At 42.0% G+C, this 17,308-nt stretch overlaps 1 protein-coding gene across 1 annotated transcript in view; it reads left to right on the top strand.

The window, feature by feature from the left end:
• The window catches only part of LOC308306269 (sodium/potassium/calcium exchanger 4-like), a gene marked incomplete at both ends in the record, with an annotated part of 64,339 nt that overhangs the window by 7,215 nt on the left and 39,816 nt on the right, over positions 1-17,308 (top strand). Inside the window, 2 exons of the mRNA XM_080751168.1 lie at positions 3,117-3,191; positions 5,329-5,413. Of these exons, the coding sequence (XP_080607294.1) occupies positions 3,117-3,191; positions 5,329-5,413 (160 nt within the window). The remainder of the gene's footprint in view (positions 1-3,116; positions 3,192-5,328; positions 5,414-17,308) is intronic.

Genomic DNA, 17,308 nt, shown 5'->3' with positions numbered 1-17,308 from the left:
ATTATACATTTGATTCTGTTGTCCCATACCCAACTAAACTTTATCCTATTATACATTTGATTCTGTTGTCCTATAGCCAACTCAACCACTGCTTAATTTGTCAATGAATAGACCCCGGATCCTGGGCTGCGCACGTAAACTGTCGACCATTTTAACAATTTACATTTTATTTTCTTTGACCTTAAATTTACGCACCCATTATAACATTAGCAGCAACATTTAGCACATGTGGCCCATCAGAACATTGGTATGGCATATTAAAACAAATCTATACACCGTGTGTGTGTGTGTGTGTGTGTGTGTGTGTGTGTGTGTGTGTGTGTGTGTGTGTGTGTGTGTGTGTGTGTGTGTGTGTGTGTATCTAGTTTGTCTATTGCATGTCACTGTCACCTATGAAGCACCACATGAGAAAAATTACAAGAAATTGAACAAAAACATGAAAATATAAAGAAGAGAAAAATGCTGCAGTCAAAAAGGTCTCTATTTGGAAGGATGAAAACATAAATGACCAAACAGCACTATTTTGATTGACAGGGAAGGTCCCGGATCCAATTAAATAGGTGGGGGAATATGTTCCCCCATGTTCCCCCTCAAATTAAGCACTTAAAGGAGTAGTTCACCCCCAAAATGACTTTTTTTCTATTGATTAGTCACGCCATGGAGACTAGAGTTCAATAATATTTTTTGGTTTTTGTCGCATTCCTAAGACAAAAATGTGCTAACAATAAATGTATCCCCACTGATTCTGGATGGTGACCCGTTTCGAAACGGGTCACCATCCGGAATCAATGGGGGTAAATTTACGCGAATCAAATTTTTGTCTGACAAAAACCAAAAAATATTATTGAACTCTACTCCATGGCATGAGTAATCAATAGAAAAAAAGTCATTTTGGGGGTGAACTACTCCTTTAAAGCTATACTGTGTAAGTTGCTAAACTAGTGGTCAGTAGCGGTATTGCTTTTTTCGGCAGTTTTTCGCCCGGAGTCGTCGCGGACCACCGCCGCGGACCACTGGATCGGCGCCGCAAACCACCGCGACCGATACAAATCCGCGGAGGGGTAGAACGCATGGTAGAACGTCATTTTCAAGCCAGGATTTGGGGATTAAGAGGTTAAGAATCCTTCACCATGGTAAACCGTGGTAAACACTGTAGCTGAGCGAGGCTACTTCCTGAAGACACGGCAGATAAGCTGTGATTGGCCGGTAGTGTATCATGTGTGTATGATCCGCGATGTGATTGGCCAACGTATACACAACGTATACTAGTGATGCGCGGATAGGCTTCTGAAGTCATCCGAATCCATCCGCGCAAATTCATTATCCGCCCATTATCCAACCGCATTAATTATATCATCCAATTTATAAATCCGCACCATCCTCATCCGCAACTTCAAAAGTATTATTATTATTATTACCCTTATTATTAGGCTAATATTATTTTCTGGTAGGCTATTCCCTGTTAGTTTTCTTAGTTGTGCGATCACAGAAATGCATTGATCTAGCCTACGGAATGTCTCCGTTCGTCTTTTTTTTTTTTTTTTGGAGTCGGTGTTGCGCGTCGATGCAGACAGACATGCAGGCAGACAGAGTCAGACACACGAGAGAAAGAGAGAGCGAGGGAGAGAGCGAAAGAGAGGAACAAACACAACTTAGTGGGAAGTTTACCTTACCTACTGTACAGTACTTTACAATATGGACTATGGAGCTGAGAGAGATTCACTTTTTAGCAGCGCGACCAGAGGTAATGAGTGCGACGCCGACGATGCATGCCGTGATGCCGTTTAAGTGGACACAGCTGTTTAGTTTTATCGTGGACTGCACATTGCCTCATGAAAAATGATGGTTACTTTACAAATTATACAAAATAACACACACTAACACAGACACAAGCATACCTAGATTTCGCTTTTTATTTATAGATATATTAGGCCATAATTTATTTCCTGCATTATTTCATCCGCGGATATCCGAAATTAATTAATAATTATATTTGATTGATCCAAATCCGACTGCACCGCGGATCACCGCGGTCCACCGCGGCTAAAACCGCTATCCGCGCATCTCTAACGTATACAGATGATGCAGATGACGTCATTTTGCCGCGAAATTCTCCCCCCCTCACGGCTCATAGAAAACATATAAAGAGAAGGCTTTAGAAGCTGAAATTAACGGAGTGGGGGTTCTAAAACTTTAGCGATTTAACAGTTAGGACAATTTTAAGATTTGTTTTGTAAAAAAAGTTACATGGTATAACTTTAACTCAACATTATCCTATTATACAGGGGTTTTCAATTTGTTCAGGCCAAGGACCCCTTAGCTGAGAGAGAGATGAATCAGGGACCCCCGGATTTCATATAGTTTCATCGTTTGACAGCACAATCATCAGTGTATTTTGGATTCACATCAATTTGTGTTTTCAGATATTTAACCACTTGAACTGTCAATAGGCTACTTAATAAACTTGACCTTTCACTCTGCACTTAATCTGCTCTTTTCCCCCTCTACGCCAAACCCCTTTGCCAAAAATAGCCGATCTACAAGCTCACAACGCCTCGCAGCGCGAGGCGTTGTGAGCGTGTAGATCTGCTATTTTTGGCTAAAGTTCTCAAAATATGGACACTAGGGTTCAAGTGGTGAATATAAAAAAGGAGACGAAAAAGTTTCTATCACTCAAAGATTTGGAGGACCCCCTGTACTAACTCTGAGAACCCTCTACATTTGATTCTGTTGTCCTATAGCCAACTCAACATTGTTAGAATATGGACGTAAGAGGTTTCTGTTTCGACAGCAACGATATCTTAGCCTCGTAAACCTGCCTCTTCCTACAATTCTGATTGAATTGCTAGGATTCCTGGTGCGCAAATAGAATGTCGCTCCAGGACGAGGCGGTTTACGAGGCTAACCATATCTGTCCCCGCTCTTCACGGTTAATGATGGTTGTCTAAAATGTGCTGAGCAGGGAGAAAAATGAGGCAGAGCCTGAACGCCAAGATAAAATGTAATATTCACGCTTTATAGGATTTACATTCTATAAATAAAATATTGGGTTCAAACTGTCGGTGAGTGATCTGACTGGAATGCACATGTTCCCCCCGTTCTCTCTTTATCTATAGGCTCTCTACATGTTCCTAGCCCTGGCCATCATCTGTGACGAATACTTTGTCGTGTCCCTGGAGAAGATCTGTGAGGTAATCAATACATGCACTTATCTGAATACTCAAAGTCACTTTACGGAAAACTTTATTTGGAAAACCACATTTTTAATGTTAAAGACTAAGGGCAGGTTGCACCAACATGGATTAAGCCTCAACCTGGTTTAAATCAAGGTTTATCTTTTAATCCAGTTGCACCAAAAGTTAAACCTAGTTTTCATTAATCAGGTTTAGTTTAAAACCACCCTTTTAATCTTGGTTTTAATTTTCCTTGTAAACCTGGATTAATGTTAATCCTGTTGCACCACTACTTTAAACTTCGATTTAACCCATAAATTCTGTTCAGATTCACTGCACCTTCGTTCTGTTCGGGTCATTTTGACCCGGGGGATATTTGGTTTAAAAAACAACACTAATATAATTTTTAACTTCGTCATACATTGATTTGCTATGCAATGCATATGATATATATGGCAAATGTTTGCTTTGCTATATCACATTAAACACTGAAAGAGCTAGGTGTTTTTACTGATAGCTGAAATTCATGTATAATAAGAGCTGAACACATATGTGAACATGGGAACACACATTAATGTCACATATGAATGTACACTTGTACGTATACACAAGGAAGCACGTGTATCACAGAAAGCAGTCTGTCTTCCTGTCTGCTGTTGTAGGACACACTGAACAGCGCTTTCTCTTGCCAGATGCTTCAACTCTAAGTTCACTGTTCATTTTACCATTTCTATCGTTTGGATTGTTTGGAATTGAGACACATGGTCAATGTATGATGATGATTTGTTGAGTTAAAATTTATATTAGTATTGTTTTTTTAAACCAAATATCCCCCGGGTCAAAATGACCCACGAACAGCATTAGAGGGTCAACAAAAATGAGGGGGGTGTAGCATGGGTGTAATGCAAAAATATTTTTTTTACATGTTAATCACAGAAGAATCTTTAAGGCCAGTGAGTTTCAGGTGGAAAACATATAAACTTCTACCTTTTTCTTTCAAATGAAAATGTAAAACAGGTCAAAATGAACCGAACAGAACTTAAGGGTTAACATCCATAAGGGATTAATTTTAAACGTGATGTCAAATTGACATGAATGGGGGTCCGGTCCCCCTCCTGCATGTGAGGGAAGCCTCACAGCTGGCAGTGTCCAGCAGGCTTGGAACTGCAAGCTGCAGACCGCGGACACCTTGTTTCACAGCTGAAAACAAAAATCTCATCGTATTATTTTGTCTTCAATTGTGTTTCCATGCTGCTCTAATTAATACTGACGTAATAAATGTTTTTCGTGGCTTGAAAAGTCTGAACCCTGTCCTGTGGGCGTTGCAACATTTTAGTTTGTTTGGGAAACTATCGAGGAAATGATTGGAGCACAGCTGCGTGAGGGGGCTAGATATATACGCAGCGCACCACCGCTTGCCTATGCTCCACTGTTCACACGTCACTTCTAGTAGATCGACGCTTTCCCCCGCCTCCCCATTCCTCTGCAAACCCACCACTCTGCCCCACTACGCACCACAGAGTGACGCGTTGTGAGCTTGCTTTAGCGAGCGTCACCGTCATATGACGGTCGCAGAGGGTTATGAAAAGAAAAGGTTTGGCTGCAGGCGCTCTTCTTAACATAGGCCTGCCCACATTCTCCTAGAAGTGAATACAAAAGTAACGCTAATGATATTAGGCTCAAGAGAATAGTTTATTCCAGTTTGTTTACATTCTGTCAGTCTGTCAGTCTGTTTGTCCGCCACACGTCACACTTTTGCCCTACTCATATCTCCGCCACCGTTGCCCCTATCCATGCCAAACTTTGCACACACACTCCTTGGCTGCCAAACCACAACATCCACCTCTTATTTCTCACATGTCCCTCTTCTAGCACCACCATGAGGCTGATTTTTGCAAAACACATTTTTGGACCCATTTCCCATATTCCCCCGATTGGCTACCATTGCCTCTTAAAGTTTGTGTATACGACCTGGCGGTCACTTATCTCCCGATTAGGGAGTCTTACTGGTCTTAAACAAATGTATTTTTTCTCTTCCACCGTGTGTGTGTGTGTGTGTGTGTGTGTGTGTGTGTGTGTGTGTGTGTGTGTGTGTGTGTGTGTGTGTGTGTGTGTGTGTGTGCTTGTGCATGTGCATGTGTGTGCGCGTGTCTAGAAACTAGACCTTAGTGAGGACGTGGCAGGAGCAACATTCATGGCAGCTGGGAGCTCTGCACCTGAACTGTTCGCATCCGTTATAGGTGACATACACACGCAGGCACGCACGCACGCACACACCATGGCCTCTGCCGCCTAAATGGCCAGTATTGCCATTGCAACACCAATTCTCCAGGTGACATTGCCAGATTTCCCCCAGATCAAATGTCATGTTTAATTAAATTAGTTGGAACACTTGGAAAAAAAAGAATAAAGACAAATATAAACCTTAATTGAATTTGTGGTTAAAAACTAATTAAATGTAATTGAAAAAGATAGCAGGTCAAAAACACGAATCTTCCATAACAGACACCAAATGATATTATCCATTATAAATGAATGTTATCCATTTGCGTACACTCTCTATGACGCTTCATAAAACCTGATTTGCGCACTGTCATGTTGTGCAGTGCATCTCATCATCTGTGATAAAACAGTGAGTAAACAGACAGGCTTCTTGTGGTGGTATACAGCTGCGCTAGGTAAGACATCATGCTATTAATTAAACCTATTTTATTAAGCCTAAAACGTCTCTGTTCTGCCGCCGTGCAAAACTAAAAAAAGAAAAGAAAAAAAAAAGAAAAAAAAAAGCTTTTGGGCGTCCTTGACATGACAGTTTGAGAACCACTTATAAGAAAAGTATAATTTTAGGGGCAAGGCCACTTTGCACAAAGGCCAAATGTCAGGGCAGGAAGGCCATAAAATAAAACAAGATTTTAGTCCATTGAAATAATTAATTGAATTTAAGGGTTACATTTAAAATGTAGAATATCTGCTGTGAAATAAATACATGGGTATTTACAATCTGATGCTCAGCCCTGCACAAATAAAAGATACTGGATTGGTTTAAAAATGGGGACTCAGCAAGACACTGGGGACTCAACAAGACACTGGTGTCTACATATTGACAAGAAAGAGACAGAGGAGGAGGTGGTACATTAAGGCATGCCATTTTTTGGAGGGACACAAGGCCAAACTGAGGGTAACTTTGTAACAGATCGTCGTGGACTCACTCTTGTGCACAAACACAAAACTGGAGCAGGGGTGGAGTGTCATAGGCGTTTAATGTCAACATAAAGAGTGGAACAGAACTCAAATACAGCCAGGGGATGTGTCTTTCTGCAAGGAAACACCCCAGCCCAATTACTGATGAAGGGAAATGACTGCTAAAAATGTATATACATATATATTTGAATAGTCTTAATGTTACCTATTTTTCCTTTAATAAGAAAGTAATGGATAGAATAATCTGCGAGAGGGAGAGAGGAGAAGATGAGGGTGTCACTGTGGCGCAGTCGGTAGCGCTGTCTGAGGGAAAAGGAACTGGTTGGAATAACGTGTTCCTTCCACGTGCCACCTCCAACCGGGGAACCTCCCCCCTGTCAGGTGAAAAGAAGCGGCTTGGACTCCTCATGCATAAGAAGGAAGCATTCGGTCAGTCCGTTGTCTCCCCAGAGGGAGTGTAGTGCCCAGGATTACATTAGACAATATTGACACTGGGTGAAAAAGAAAATGGGTTAAATAACATTTTTAAAGATAAATAAAAGAGAAGAAAAAAAGAGAGTTGAGAAGCAGAATGTTGTATTGTATTGATCAGACTGTAGTGCGGTTCTCTGCTGGAGCATCAATTCCACTTAAAACTGGGACAGATGGATGGTGACCTTTAGAAAGCTCAGTTTCTCATAAAACAAATAAATAACATGAAGTTCAAACAAACAACACATTTGTAGACGGTGGTAAAAGAGGCCACAGTACAGAGACGAGGGACTGATTATAGCTGCCATCCATCACTTTATTCAGTGAGTAAAATGTCATCTTGACCAATCTGCATAATATTCAAAGATTTGCAAACATTTTCACAACTTTTCAAAAATAGCAGATCTACAAGCTCGCAGCCACGCTGTGAGCTTGTAGATCTGCTATTTTTCAACAGCTAAACTATAAAATAATAGACAAGACAATTATATTAGGTGGTGGTGGTGTGGTCAAGTTTATATATATATATATATAACATGATATCATGGACAGAAGTACAATTATCACTCTGGACAGTGGTAAAAGAGTTCTGCCAAGAAGAATGGTCAGACTCTAGAGTTATACTGTGTGGCTTCAAGGCCTCTGGAACGAGCTGTACCATAACAAGATAGGCCAGGGGTCTTCAACAGGGGGTCCGCGACCCCTAGGGGGTCCGCGGAGGTACTGCAGGGGGTCCACAAAATTATTGCTTAAAAAAAAAAAAAAAAAACGTTTTCAAAAAATGTTTTTTTTTCTTTTTTTTGCCTTTTTACACATTTATGTTAAAAAAATAAATCATGATTCTATCCATTTTGAATAGCTTGAATACATAATTACTATGCAATTGACAGATTGTTGATATTATTGACATTTGTTCTCAGTTAATAAGTAGTATGTTTAGAAATGGTAGTGGTACGGCCCACCCTGCTCGCTGTAACTTGTACTTATGTCGTAGCCCCGACCCCCCCACCCTACGAGGTTGTAGGGGGTCCCTGCTCCATCTCCCCATCAGTTTGGGGGTCCCCGGCCTGAAAACGTTGAAGACCCCTGAGATAGGCTTTACCAAAACAATAGTTACTGAGGCCTACTGAAGACTTCTCGACTCCTAACTATCAAGTATTAGTATCATCATACAGATCTAGATCTATTAATATAATCAATGAATACATGATCTACTCTATAACGTCATACACAGTCAATCATGATAAACTCTAATCTACTGCACCCCTCCACCTTGGGCCCTAGTAACTCAGTCACACTTTTACCCCCCTTGTGACACCCCTGACCAGACAATGGGAGGGATCGAGGAAGGAAGACAATGTGTACGGGCTGACAGAAAAGAGAGTTACATCCATGGGTGTTATTGTTCTCGTACTGTAAAGGTTATCCGCCTGACTGGCGTCTCTAAGGCTGTGATCACCTGACAGGCTTTGAGAAACACCAGAGCATGTGTTGTTGTTGCACGGCTCAGAGCCCTGCGTGTCAAGGATCCAGAGTTAAGCCACGCCGTATAGTCGGGGAGCCACAGGCCTAAAAGCTCAAAGGGGTTTTACCTGTGACGTCATGACATACTTTTTATTTTTGTTTTTGCTATTCATTTGGTCATTAAGGTAGACAGAATGAGAGGCCTGCTCTGCTGGAAACATCTGCTTTAATTAGTATGTGAGGGGTCAAACTAGGGGTTCCTCGTCATTCTGAATCCATTGCAAGCATTTTTTTTGCATGAAAAACATTCCTTGGGCCAGATTTCGGCCTCTGAAAACTGGGATTTTTGATGACTCATCACTTTTCACGGTAATCTGGGGCTGAAATCTAGCCCAAGGTATGTTTTTCATGCAAAACTAATGCTTACAATGGATTCAGAATCATGAAGAACCCCTAGTTTGACCCCTCACATGCTACTTAAAGCAGATTTATTTTTGTATTCTTTTCCTGTATAGTGACGTCGATGGGACTTTCTTTTTCACAATGTTTCCGGCAGAGCAGGCCTCTCATTCTGTGTACCTTATTGACCAAATTAATAGAAAAAACAAAAATAAAAAGTATGTCATGACATCACAGGTCCTCTCAAATTTTGGGCCTGTGGCTCCCCGGCTAGTGCTTTCCAACATCAAAGTGAAGCCACTATCAAAGGGTGTTATAAGTCATTAAAATGTTGTTTTACTCATATTTACAAGTTCTATTAACTAATTTACCGTCCCAACCCGAGAATCCTGAGAAAAATCTGTTGTTTCAGGCCGCCAGGTCCGAGAAACTTGAGAATTTTATATGCTTTAATCAGTATAAAACAATTAAAAGTATGATCGCCGATGTACACTGTTTTGTGCCCCCGGAAAAGTGTTTCCGGTCCCATTTCCGGTCCCTGCCATTTCCGTTTCCGAATATTAAAAATTAATTGACATGGAACAGGATGAGACAGGCTAAAGATAAGATAGTGAAAAAGTCAGTGTTTCCCAAAGCTTTTAGCTCGAGACCCAAAAGAGAAATGTGATGTCTCTCCGGGAACCAAACTAGTGAAAATAGCCGATCTACAAGCTTACAACACGTTGCTACTACATGCCGTGTTGTAAGCTTGTAGATCGGCTATTTTCATTATTTCCTGAAACTCTTTGCTTCCCCCTAAAAGCTGGCGAGTGGCGACTCATACAAAATTTGTATTCGTCTGGACCAGTTTGTGGGTCGCGGACATATTTAATATGTCCGCGACCCACAAACTGGTCCCGACCCAGTGTTTGGGAAACAGTTGTGTAAGTGGTAAGAAGTAAAAACAGATGCTATTCACAGTGTTCGTGTGCATGTGTGTGCGCTCACGCAGGGGTGTTGCACCAAATTCTGGGCCCTGGGTACAAGGATTCACTGCAGGCTCCCCATGAATGTTCTTCATAGGGGGAGGGGGTTTAACCCATTTAGACTGGGAACGCATTATTACACATTATTCTGTGCTTTAACTATTGAAAAAGAGCAGATATACAAGCTCACAGCGCGACACCGAGGCTATTTTTCAATAGCTAAAGTATAAAATAATTCATCCTTTGGCAGCCTTCTGATTGGTCCCTGACTGACCAACCAGCAGGCTCTTTCTGCCTTGTCCCGCCCTGGTTCCGCCTTATTTATGTTGAATTTGCTAAAACATCATTTTTGGAGAAATACAAACTTTAAAAACATGCCCAGTCACTATACTGCACCTGAAAGGCTCCTTTTTTTACTGAAACCAAGTTTAAAATGAGAATTGAATACACAAAATAACAATAAGAAGCAACTGAATATCAATGGTAGTGGATGGAGAGAAAGGACTTTTGTCCCACCAAGACACAGCAACCAATGGGTGCGAAGAGGGCCGGGACAACGGGCAGGACTTGACAAAGGGTGAATTAAGGCCCCTCCACCTTGGGCCCTGGTAACTCAGTAGCACTTTGTGTGTGTGTGTGTGTGTGTGTGTGTTTGTGTGTGTGTGTGTGTGTGTGTGTGTGCGTGCGTGCGTGCGTGCGTGCGTGTTAGGAACATAATAAGTCTAACTCTCCGGAGGCCAGCCTGTGCAGCGATGACATTAAAGCATTGTGGCGGATAGTATTTGCTCTGTCTCAGAGATAAAATGTGATTATACCTGCAATCAATATCAATTCCACACAACATTGACGGCCTTGGAGGGATACTTGGGAACTAAACACTCTCGACTTTGCAAGCACACACACGCGCACATGCGCGGACGCACGCACGCACACACGCACGCAGAGTGATTTGGAGCAGTGATTCTCAAACTTTGAGAACCACTGAGATACATATAGGGATGGGACGATATGAACATTTCATATCACGATTATTGTGACAAAAGAAATCCTGATTTACGATATTATCGCAATAATCAAAATCCATTATCTGGGGACGGAACATTTGCCAAAAAATTGCAGATCTAGAAGCTCACAACGCGCCGCAACACGACCCGTTGTAGATCGGCTATTTTTTGGCAAAGACCTTTGATAGAGACTGAAAAAAGACTGTATCAAGTACGTATATTATAAGTACCTTTTACCAGTTATAGAGGGTTTAAGTGGTACCGGATATGCAGCTCGGCAAATAAAAGGTGAATTGATCCCAGTGCATGAAGGACAATATCACAATCAATTAAATCTCCACGATATGATTATCGTGAGTGTTTTTTATCACGATAAACGATAATATCGCTTATCGTCCCATCCTTAGATATACAGTATGTACATTTATTATAACCGTCACACCACCCATTCAACAAGTTAAACACCTCATACTGCCATTAAACTTTGACTTTGCCAGTTCCCTGCCCTTCCCTACTATTTTATGTCTTTCTTACCTTTTAAAGTGGTTGCGGCGTGTCCATCGTGCACGATGGTGCATGGATGGGATCGAGCGATGTAGAAAGACTCGAAAAGTCAGATATACTCTTTTACTGCTTTATTTATTATTTATTTATTTGTGCTACTGCCATCAAAGTAGCTTACCTTTGCGATGTTATAGAAAATTATCCATGCATTATTTCCAAACATTTTTTTTAATACACAATGAATGAGGCTGTAAATGTCACTCGCTTTCCCCCGTCGCTCAGGGCATAGAAATGCATATTCTAGATCCAGTCCATAGAAAACGGCTAGGAAGTGATTTCGTCTTCATTGTTGTTTATGTGTGGTGGAGATTTGAGAGCAGCGTTAAGGGAGCTGTTTTTTTTTTTTTACTGTACACACCCGCGCGACCCCTCATCAGCTTACAGTGCTCAAACAAGGTAAAGAACGAACAAACAGCCGCTGGCAATAGTAACCAGCCTGAATAGGGCGAACGTTAACGTACATAGCGGTAACAGAGTTAAGGGTGCAACGGTTTACAAAATTCACGGTTAGGTTCGATATTTTGGTGTCACGGTTCGATACAAAAAATAAACAGAAATGTCCTTGATTTATAAATGTATTTTTATAACTACGTGTTTATTTTGTATTAACTTGAACAATACGGTATCTAAGTGGGCTCTGCGGACCCCTAGGGGTACTTGAGGGGGTTCCAGGGGAATGTGGATGTGGAGTGGTATTGTATTGTATGGTACAGCGTCATTCGGTTCGGTACCCTCGCATTGAACGTTTCGATATTGATACACGTATCCTATGATTGAATGCTTTAACCAGTGAAAAATAGCAGATATACAAGCTCACAGCGCGGCACCGAGTGCCGCGCTGCGAGCTTGTAGATCTGCTATTTTTGAAAAAAAGTCGTGAAAATGTGTGAAAATCTTTGAATATATGTATTTTCAAAGCGAACGTTTGTAACTAAAATTTTGCTTCTGGGGGGTCCCTGGAACTAAATATGTTGGTCCGTGGCCAAATAAATATCATTTTGGGGGTCCTTCACATGAAAAGGTTTGAGAACCACTGACATAGTAGTCTCTCAAGAACAGACTAACTGAGCTCCAGTTAAGTGAAAAGGACCTTTTCTTTGACGATGGCTGGCCAGATTGCTGACACAGAAACATAGTTTTTTTCCCAAAAATCTTAGAAGGATTCAAAAGACACTTATAGAATCGGGTCAAAATTCTAATTTTCACGATTTTTCAAAAATAGCAGATCTACAAGCTCGCATATATCTGCTATTTTTTTATATTTAAAGCATAAAATATTGCGTCATAATGTGTTCAGGCCTAAATGGGGCAGGTTTTCAGTGTTCTTGCTCCTAACAGTGGGCTGTTTTGTTATGATTGAATATAGTTTCCCAAAGCTGTGACATTGAGCACAACAAGGCCTGCAGCTTCCATCTGTCTCCTGCAGCCTCCGTACCGTTCCAAAAAGCAGGAATGTACATGATCCATTTTTGTATTCAATTTAGTGTTACTAAAGTGTGGCGACTGTATAGCAATGCAGAGCCTGTAACACACACCTCGAAAGTTAATACGTCCTTGATACATCCATTGTCTCCGCAAGGCCTCTAGTTGGTATTCTTACAGTGTTGTAATAAATATGGTTCCGTTTGCATATGATGTTCTGAGCCATTATGGCTTTCAGCTTAGTGTTTTGCTTTTCAGGTGTATTTTATTAAAGGGGCCCCACCATGCTTTTCAAAATATATATATATATTTTATATAAATATCGGTCCATAATACGGTTTTATACAGGTTTTAGCCTAAACAACCACTCGGATATTTAAATTTCATGTTCTGCCTGTCTCTAATTCCAATTCAGATGCAATACCAAAATGCCCTTTGATGGCAACGGGGCGCTGTCTTTGGGCTAAAATTGGAACGATACAGAGAAGATTAGCATGGTACCACAATGAGAAACATGTAGAGGCAATCCAATTCAAGCGAATTTTAGTACCACTTTGGGGCACCTGGTGGCCTAGTGGACCAGGCGCATACCATATAGGCATTGCCATTTCGGCATCAATGCCTGTCGGCGTCGCCGGTTTGATTCCCGATCCGGGCGACCTTTGCCGCATGTCACTCCCTGTCTCTCCCCCATTTCCTGTCAGTCTACTGTCATATCCAATAAAGGCAAAAAAGCCCAAAAACAAATCTTAAAAAAAAAAAAAAATTAGTACCACTTTACCTCATGGTTCCACCTCATATAGTCTCAATAGACCGTATGTCAAATCCCGCCCCATTCTGCCCTGTTACTATGGTGGTACAAATTACCCTGGGCAGATTGTTTTTATAGTGGCAGTGAATGGGGGGAGAGGGTATTTTCATTGCCTCATTATTGCAATTTAAAGTACCAAAGGAAAAACATCTAGGTGTTATTAATAAAAAGGGAAGACAAAGGTACAGTAGATTGCAAAACAGGGGGTTTCCCCGAAAATATATGTTTTAATTTGTTTAATCCCAGTGGGACAGAATCACCATTGCAGATTATTTTTCACATAATAGGCTGGCTTCCGTAATTCTGCCCATTTAAAATATATGTACCCAATCAAAACTCTTAGTTACATTGATAAGGTCCATGTGAACTAGTTTGTTGAAGCTTATTCATTATAATGATCGAAATCGCTATCAGCTCGCGGCGCCGTACTGCACGCTCGCCGTGCCGCGCAGTGCGGACCGTTGTTGAAAGCCTGAAGCAACATTCTCTCACTGCACAACTCCACCCCCGATAGCAAAAAGTGAATGATTTTTTCTGGTTGGCCAGTCAGGGAGTCTCAGGGACCAATCAGAAGGCTGACAGACGGTCTATAGAATATAGCCTCCCAAAAAGTACTGCCCCCTTCTCGAGGGGGCTCAATAGGAAATGAGCCCCTTTGTGACATAAAGAAGGGCTTGTGAGCGTGGCCAGACTATTGACTCCGCGACTTGTAATGCTCCCGTCATACAGTCAGGGAAGTTCTTATGATGAGTGCCCAGTTAAAGCAGAAGTGAAGCCTCCTCCCTATATTCGTTTCATTATTAAGATTGCGCACATTTATCCTAATATAAACTAGTAAGACGCCTCAGGGCGACAAGCGAGGTCGCGCCATGTCTTGGCCGTCTGGCCAGTGATGTATATCGGACCAGTTCCCCATATATGGATATGAAGTCCTGTTAGATATGGGCTTAATATTGATGACATCAGGGATCTCATGCCCATACATGGAGATCCCTGTCTGAATCAGCCACACCACTGTGATGTCACCTGTTTATGCCCATATATGGAGATCCTGGCTCTGAGTATCTGACATCACTGTGATGTCACCTGTGATGTCACAGTGATGTGTCAGGGGAACCACAGTGTCAAGTGTTATCAAAAGGGATTTGTTCCCCCTGGCATCACAGGGATCTCTTTAACAGGGCATCATCTTGGCATCATCCCTTTTATGCCCATATATGGAGATCCTTAACACTGTGATGTCACCTGTTTGTGCCCATATATGGAGATCTCTGAGTATCTGACATCACCTGTGATGTCACAGTGATTTGTCAGGGGAACCACAGTGTCAGGCGTGACACGTATACATACGGACAAGCTGTGATTAGTGCACACACACACACACACACACACACACACACACACACACACACACACACACACACACACACACACACACACACACACACACACACACACACACAACAATTCCTCTCGTCATGTCTAAACCAAAACAGTACACCCAAAAGTACAGAAAGGAGTGGGAAACCTATCCTGAATTCAAGGGATGGTTGAAGCCATTCCAGGGCAATGATTCACGTGCATATTGCATGTATTGCAAATCTGACTTTTATGCAAAAATTTCAGACATTAAAAAGCATGTGACTTCCCAGAAGCACGTCCAAAAGGCAAAGCCTTACAAAAGTGCTAGACAAAGCACTTTGCCTGATTGAAGAGGCTAAAAAGGCAGAGGCAACTATTGCAATGACTATTGCTGAACACTGCTCCATGTTAGCATGTGATCGCATAGGAGAAGCATGCAAAGTAGCCTTTGCTGATTCCAAAGCTGCAACCAATTTCCAAATGCACAGAACCAAGTGCACAGAAATGATCAATGGTGTTCTGGCTCCATATTTTCTGAAGCGGTTGGTTGCTGATGTGGGTGGCCAACGATTCAGCCTGTTACTGGATGAGTCTACTGACATTAGCATGTCAGAGTACCTTGGTGTGGTTATACGCTACTTTGGTGAGACCAAGAACACCATTGTATCGACGTTTCTTGGGCTTGTGGAGTTAGAGGCTGGGGATGCCAGGGCCATAGCCCGAGCTCTGTTAGGCTTCCTTCACAAATGTGAACTCAAAAAGGAGAAACTCCAAGGCATAGGAACAGATAATGCTTCTGTGATGACAGGCATAAACAATGGGGTCCACAAGGTGCTGAAGGAGGAGTGTGGGTTAAAGGAACTAGTCCTCATCAGGTGTGTGTGTGTCACTCCCTGCAGCTGGCTGTTAGTCATGCCAGCACGGACACGGTTCCACGCTCTATTGAGTACCTCGTGCGGGAGACCTACAATTGGTTTTCAGTGTCTCCCAAGTACAAGGAGGCTTACAAGGCCATATATGAAACCATCAATTGTGGCAATAGACCACTCCAGATCACAAAGGTGTGTGCCACACGCTGGCAGTCAATTGAACCGGCTGTCTGTCGCATCTTGGACCAGTGGGAGGAGCTCAAGTTTTAGCATTTTAGCATGACAAAATCAAGTGAGCATTGCTACATGGCTGAGGTTTTGTACAATATGTACAACAATCCTCAGAATGTACTCTACTTGACTTTTCTGAAGTCAGTACTTTGTGGTGTACAGCTGGCCATTAAGCCTTTTGAGGGTGAAAAAGCAGACCCAGTCAAGCTGCTTGATTGCTTGATTTCCTTGGTCAAGTCTGTCAGCAGCAGGGTGCTAAATCCCCTGGCCAAGGTTGATGTTCTCAAAGAGCCCATAGATGGGTTCATCAGCCCCAAACCGTATCTTGGATACCTTTTTGAAGCAAAGGCAATGGTACAATAACATTTTCAAAGACAGTTGCTCAAAACAGCTCAACATCAACTCACCAAAACCACAGGATACTAGACAAATGAACACATCTCTCCACTTGACAGAAGAAGTGGAGAAAAATATAAGATCTAGATGTGTAGCCTTCGTCATCTCCCTGACCAAAGAGCTTTGTGAGAGGTTGCGAGATGACATTTCCAATTTGAAGTCTGCACCCCGTGATAAGATAATAGCTGACTGGGAACGGGATTTGGGTGTGACGCTAACGGAAGAAAAGTGGGACTCGATCTTCTCCTTTATACACAAGTCTTCTCTCTGTGCGATACAGTTTAAAATAGTCCATAGGGCTCATATTTCTAAGGCCAAGTTGGCTAGTATGTATCCGGTTCTACAGCCCATGAAGAGCTTTGGAGAAATGGAAAAAATGCCAAGCTCCTGGGGTACTCTCCCTATGACATTGACAACATAATGCAGCAATGCGCATAATCCACCTATCCAAGTGGAATGAAGTGCAGGACACAGTAGGCTTTTGGAGTGAAGTGTGGCAGATACCTTTATTATCCCAAGGGGGGAATTCAGTTGTCCAGTAGAAGCACAGCAGTATACAGTTATTTACAAAGTTACAGAGACGTAAGAAAAGATAGATAAGAGGGGAAAAAAAACAAAAAACAAAGACAAGAGCAGTACAGTACCAATAAAGAGAAGGTGCATCAATAGAGGGGGCGAATAATATATAAGTATATATACATAAAGTGTCTTGCAAAAGAGACCATAGCAGTCAATGCTAGTTAGTGCAAACAAGTATCTCACTCTCATTGTTAAATAAAGCAAAAATACTCAGAAACTACCAACACAACCTAATAGTGCAATGTCAAAAATCAGTGCGAAAAAGAAGAAACTAGGAAGCGTGTCACCGCAAGACGCACATGAGCACTCTTCCTGGACGGTCCTTAGAGGTCAAAGTCAATACAGCAATAGTTCCTTAGAGGTCAAAGTCAATACAGCAATGGTTCCGTCAGTCTAA

Source organism: Nannobrachium achirus (assembly GCF_963921795.1).
Source record: "Nannobrachium achirus genome assembly, chromosome: 20".
Taxonomy (NCBI): domain Eukaryota; kingdom Metazoa; phylum Chordata; class Actinopteri; order Myctophiformes; family Myctophidae; genus Nannobrachium; species Nannobrachium achirus.
This window is presented reverse-complemented; position numbering and strand designations above follow the sequence as displayed.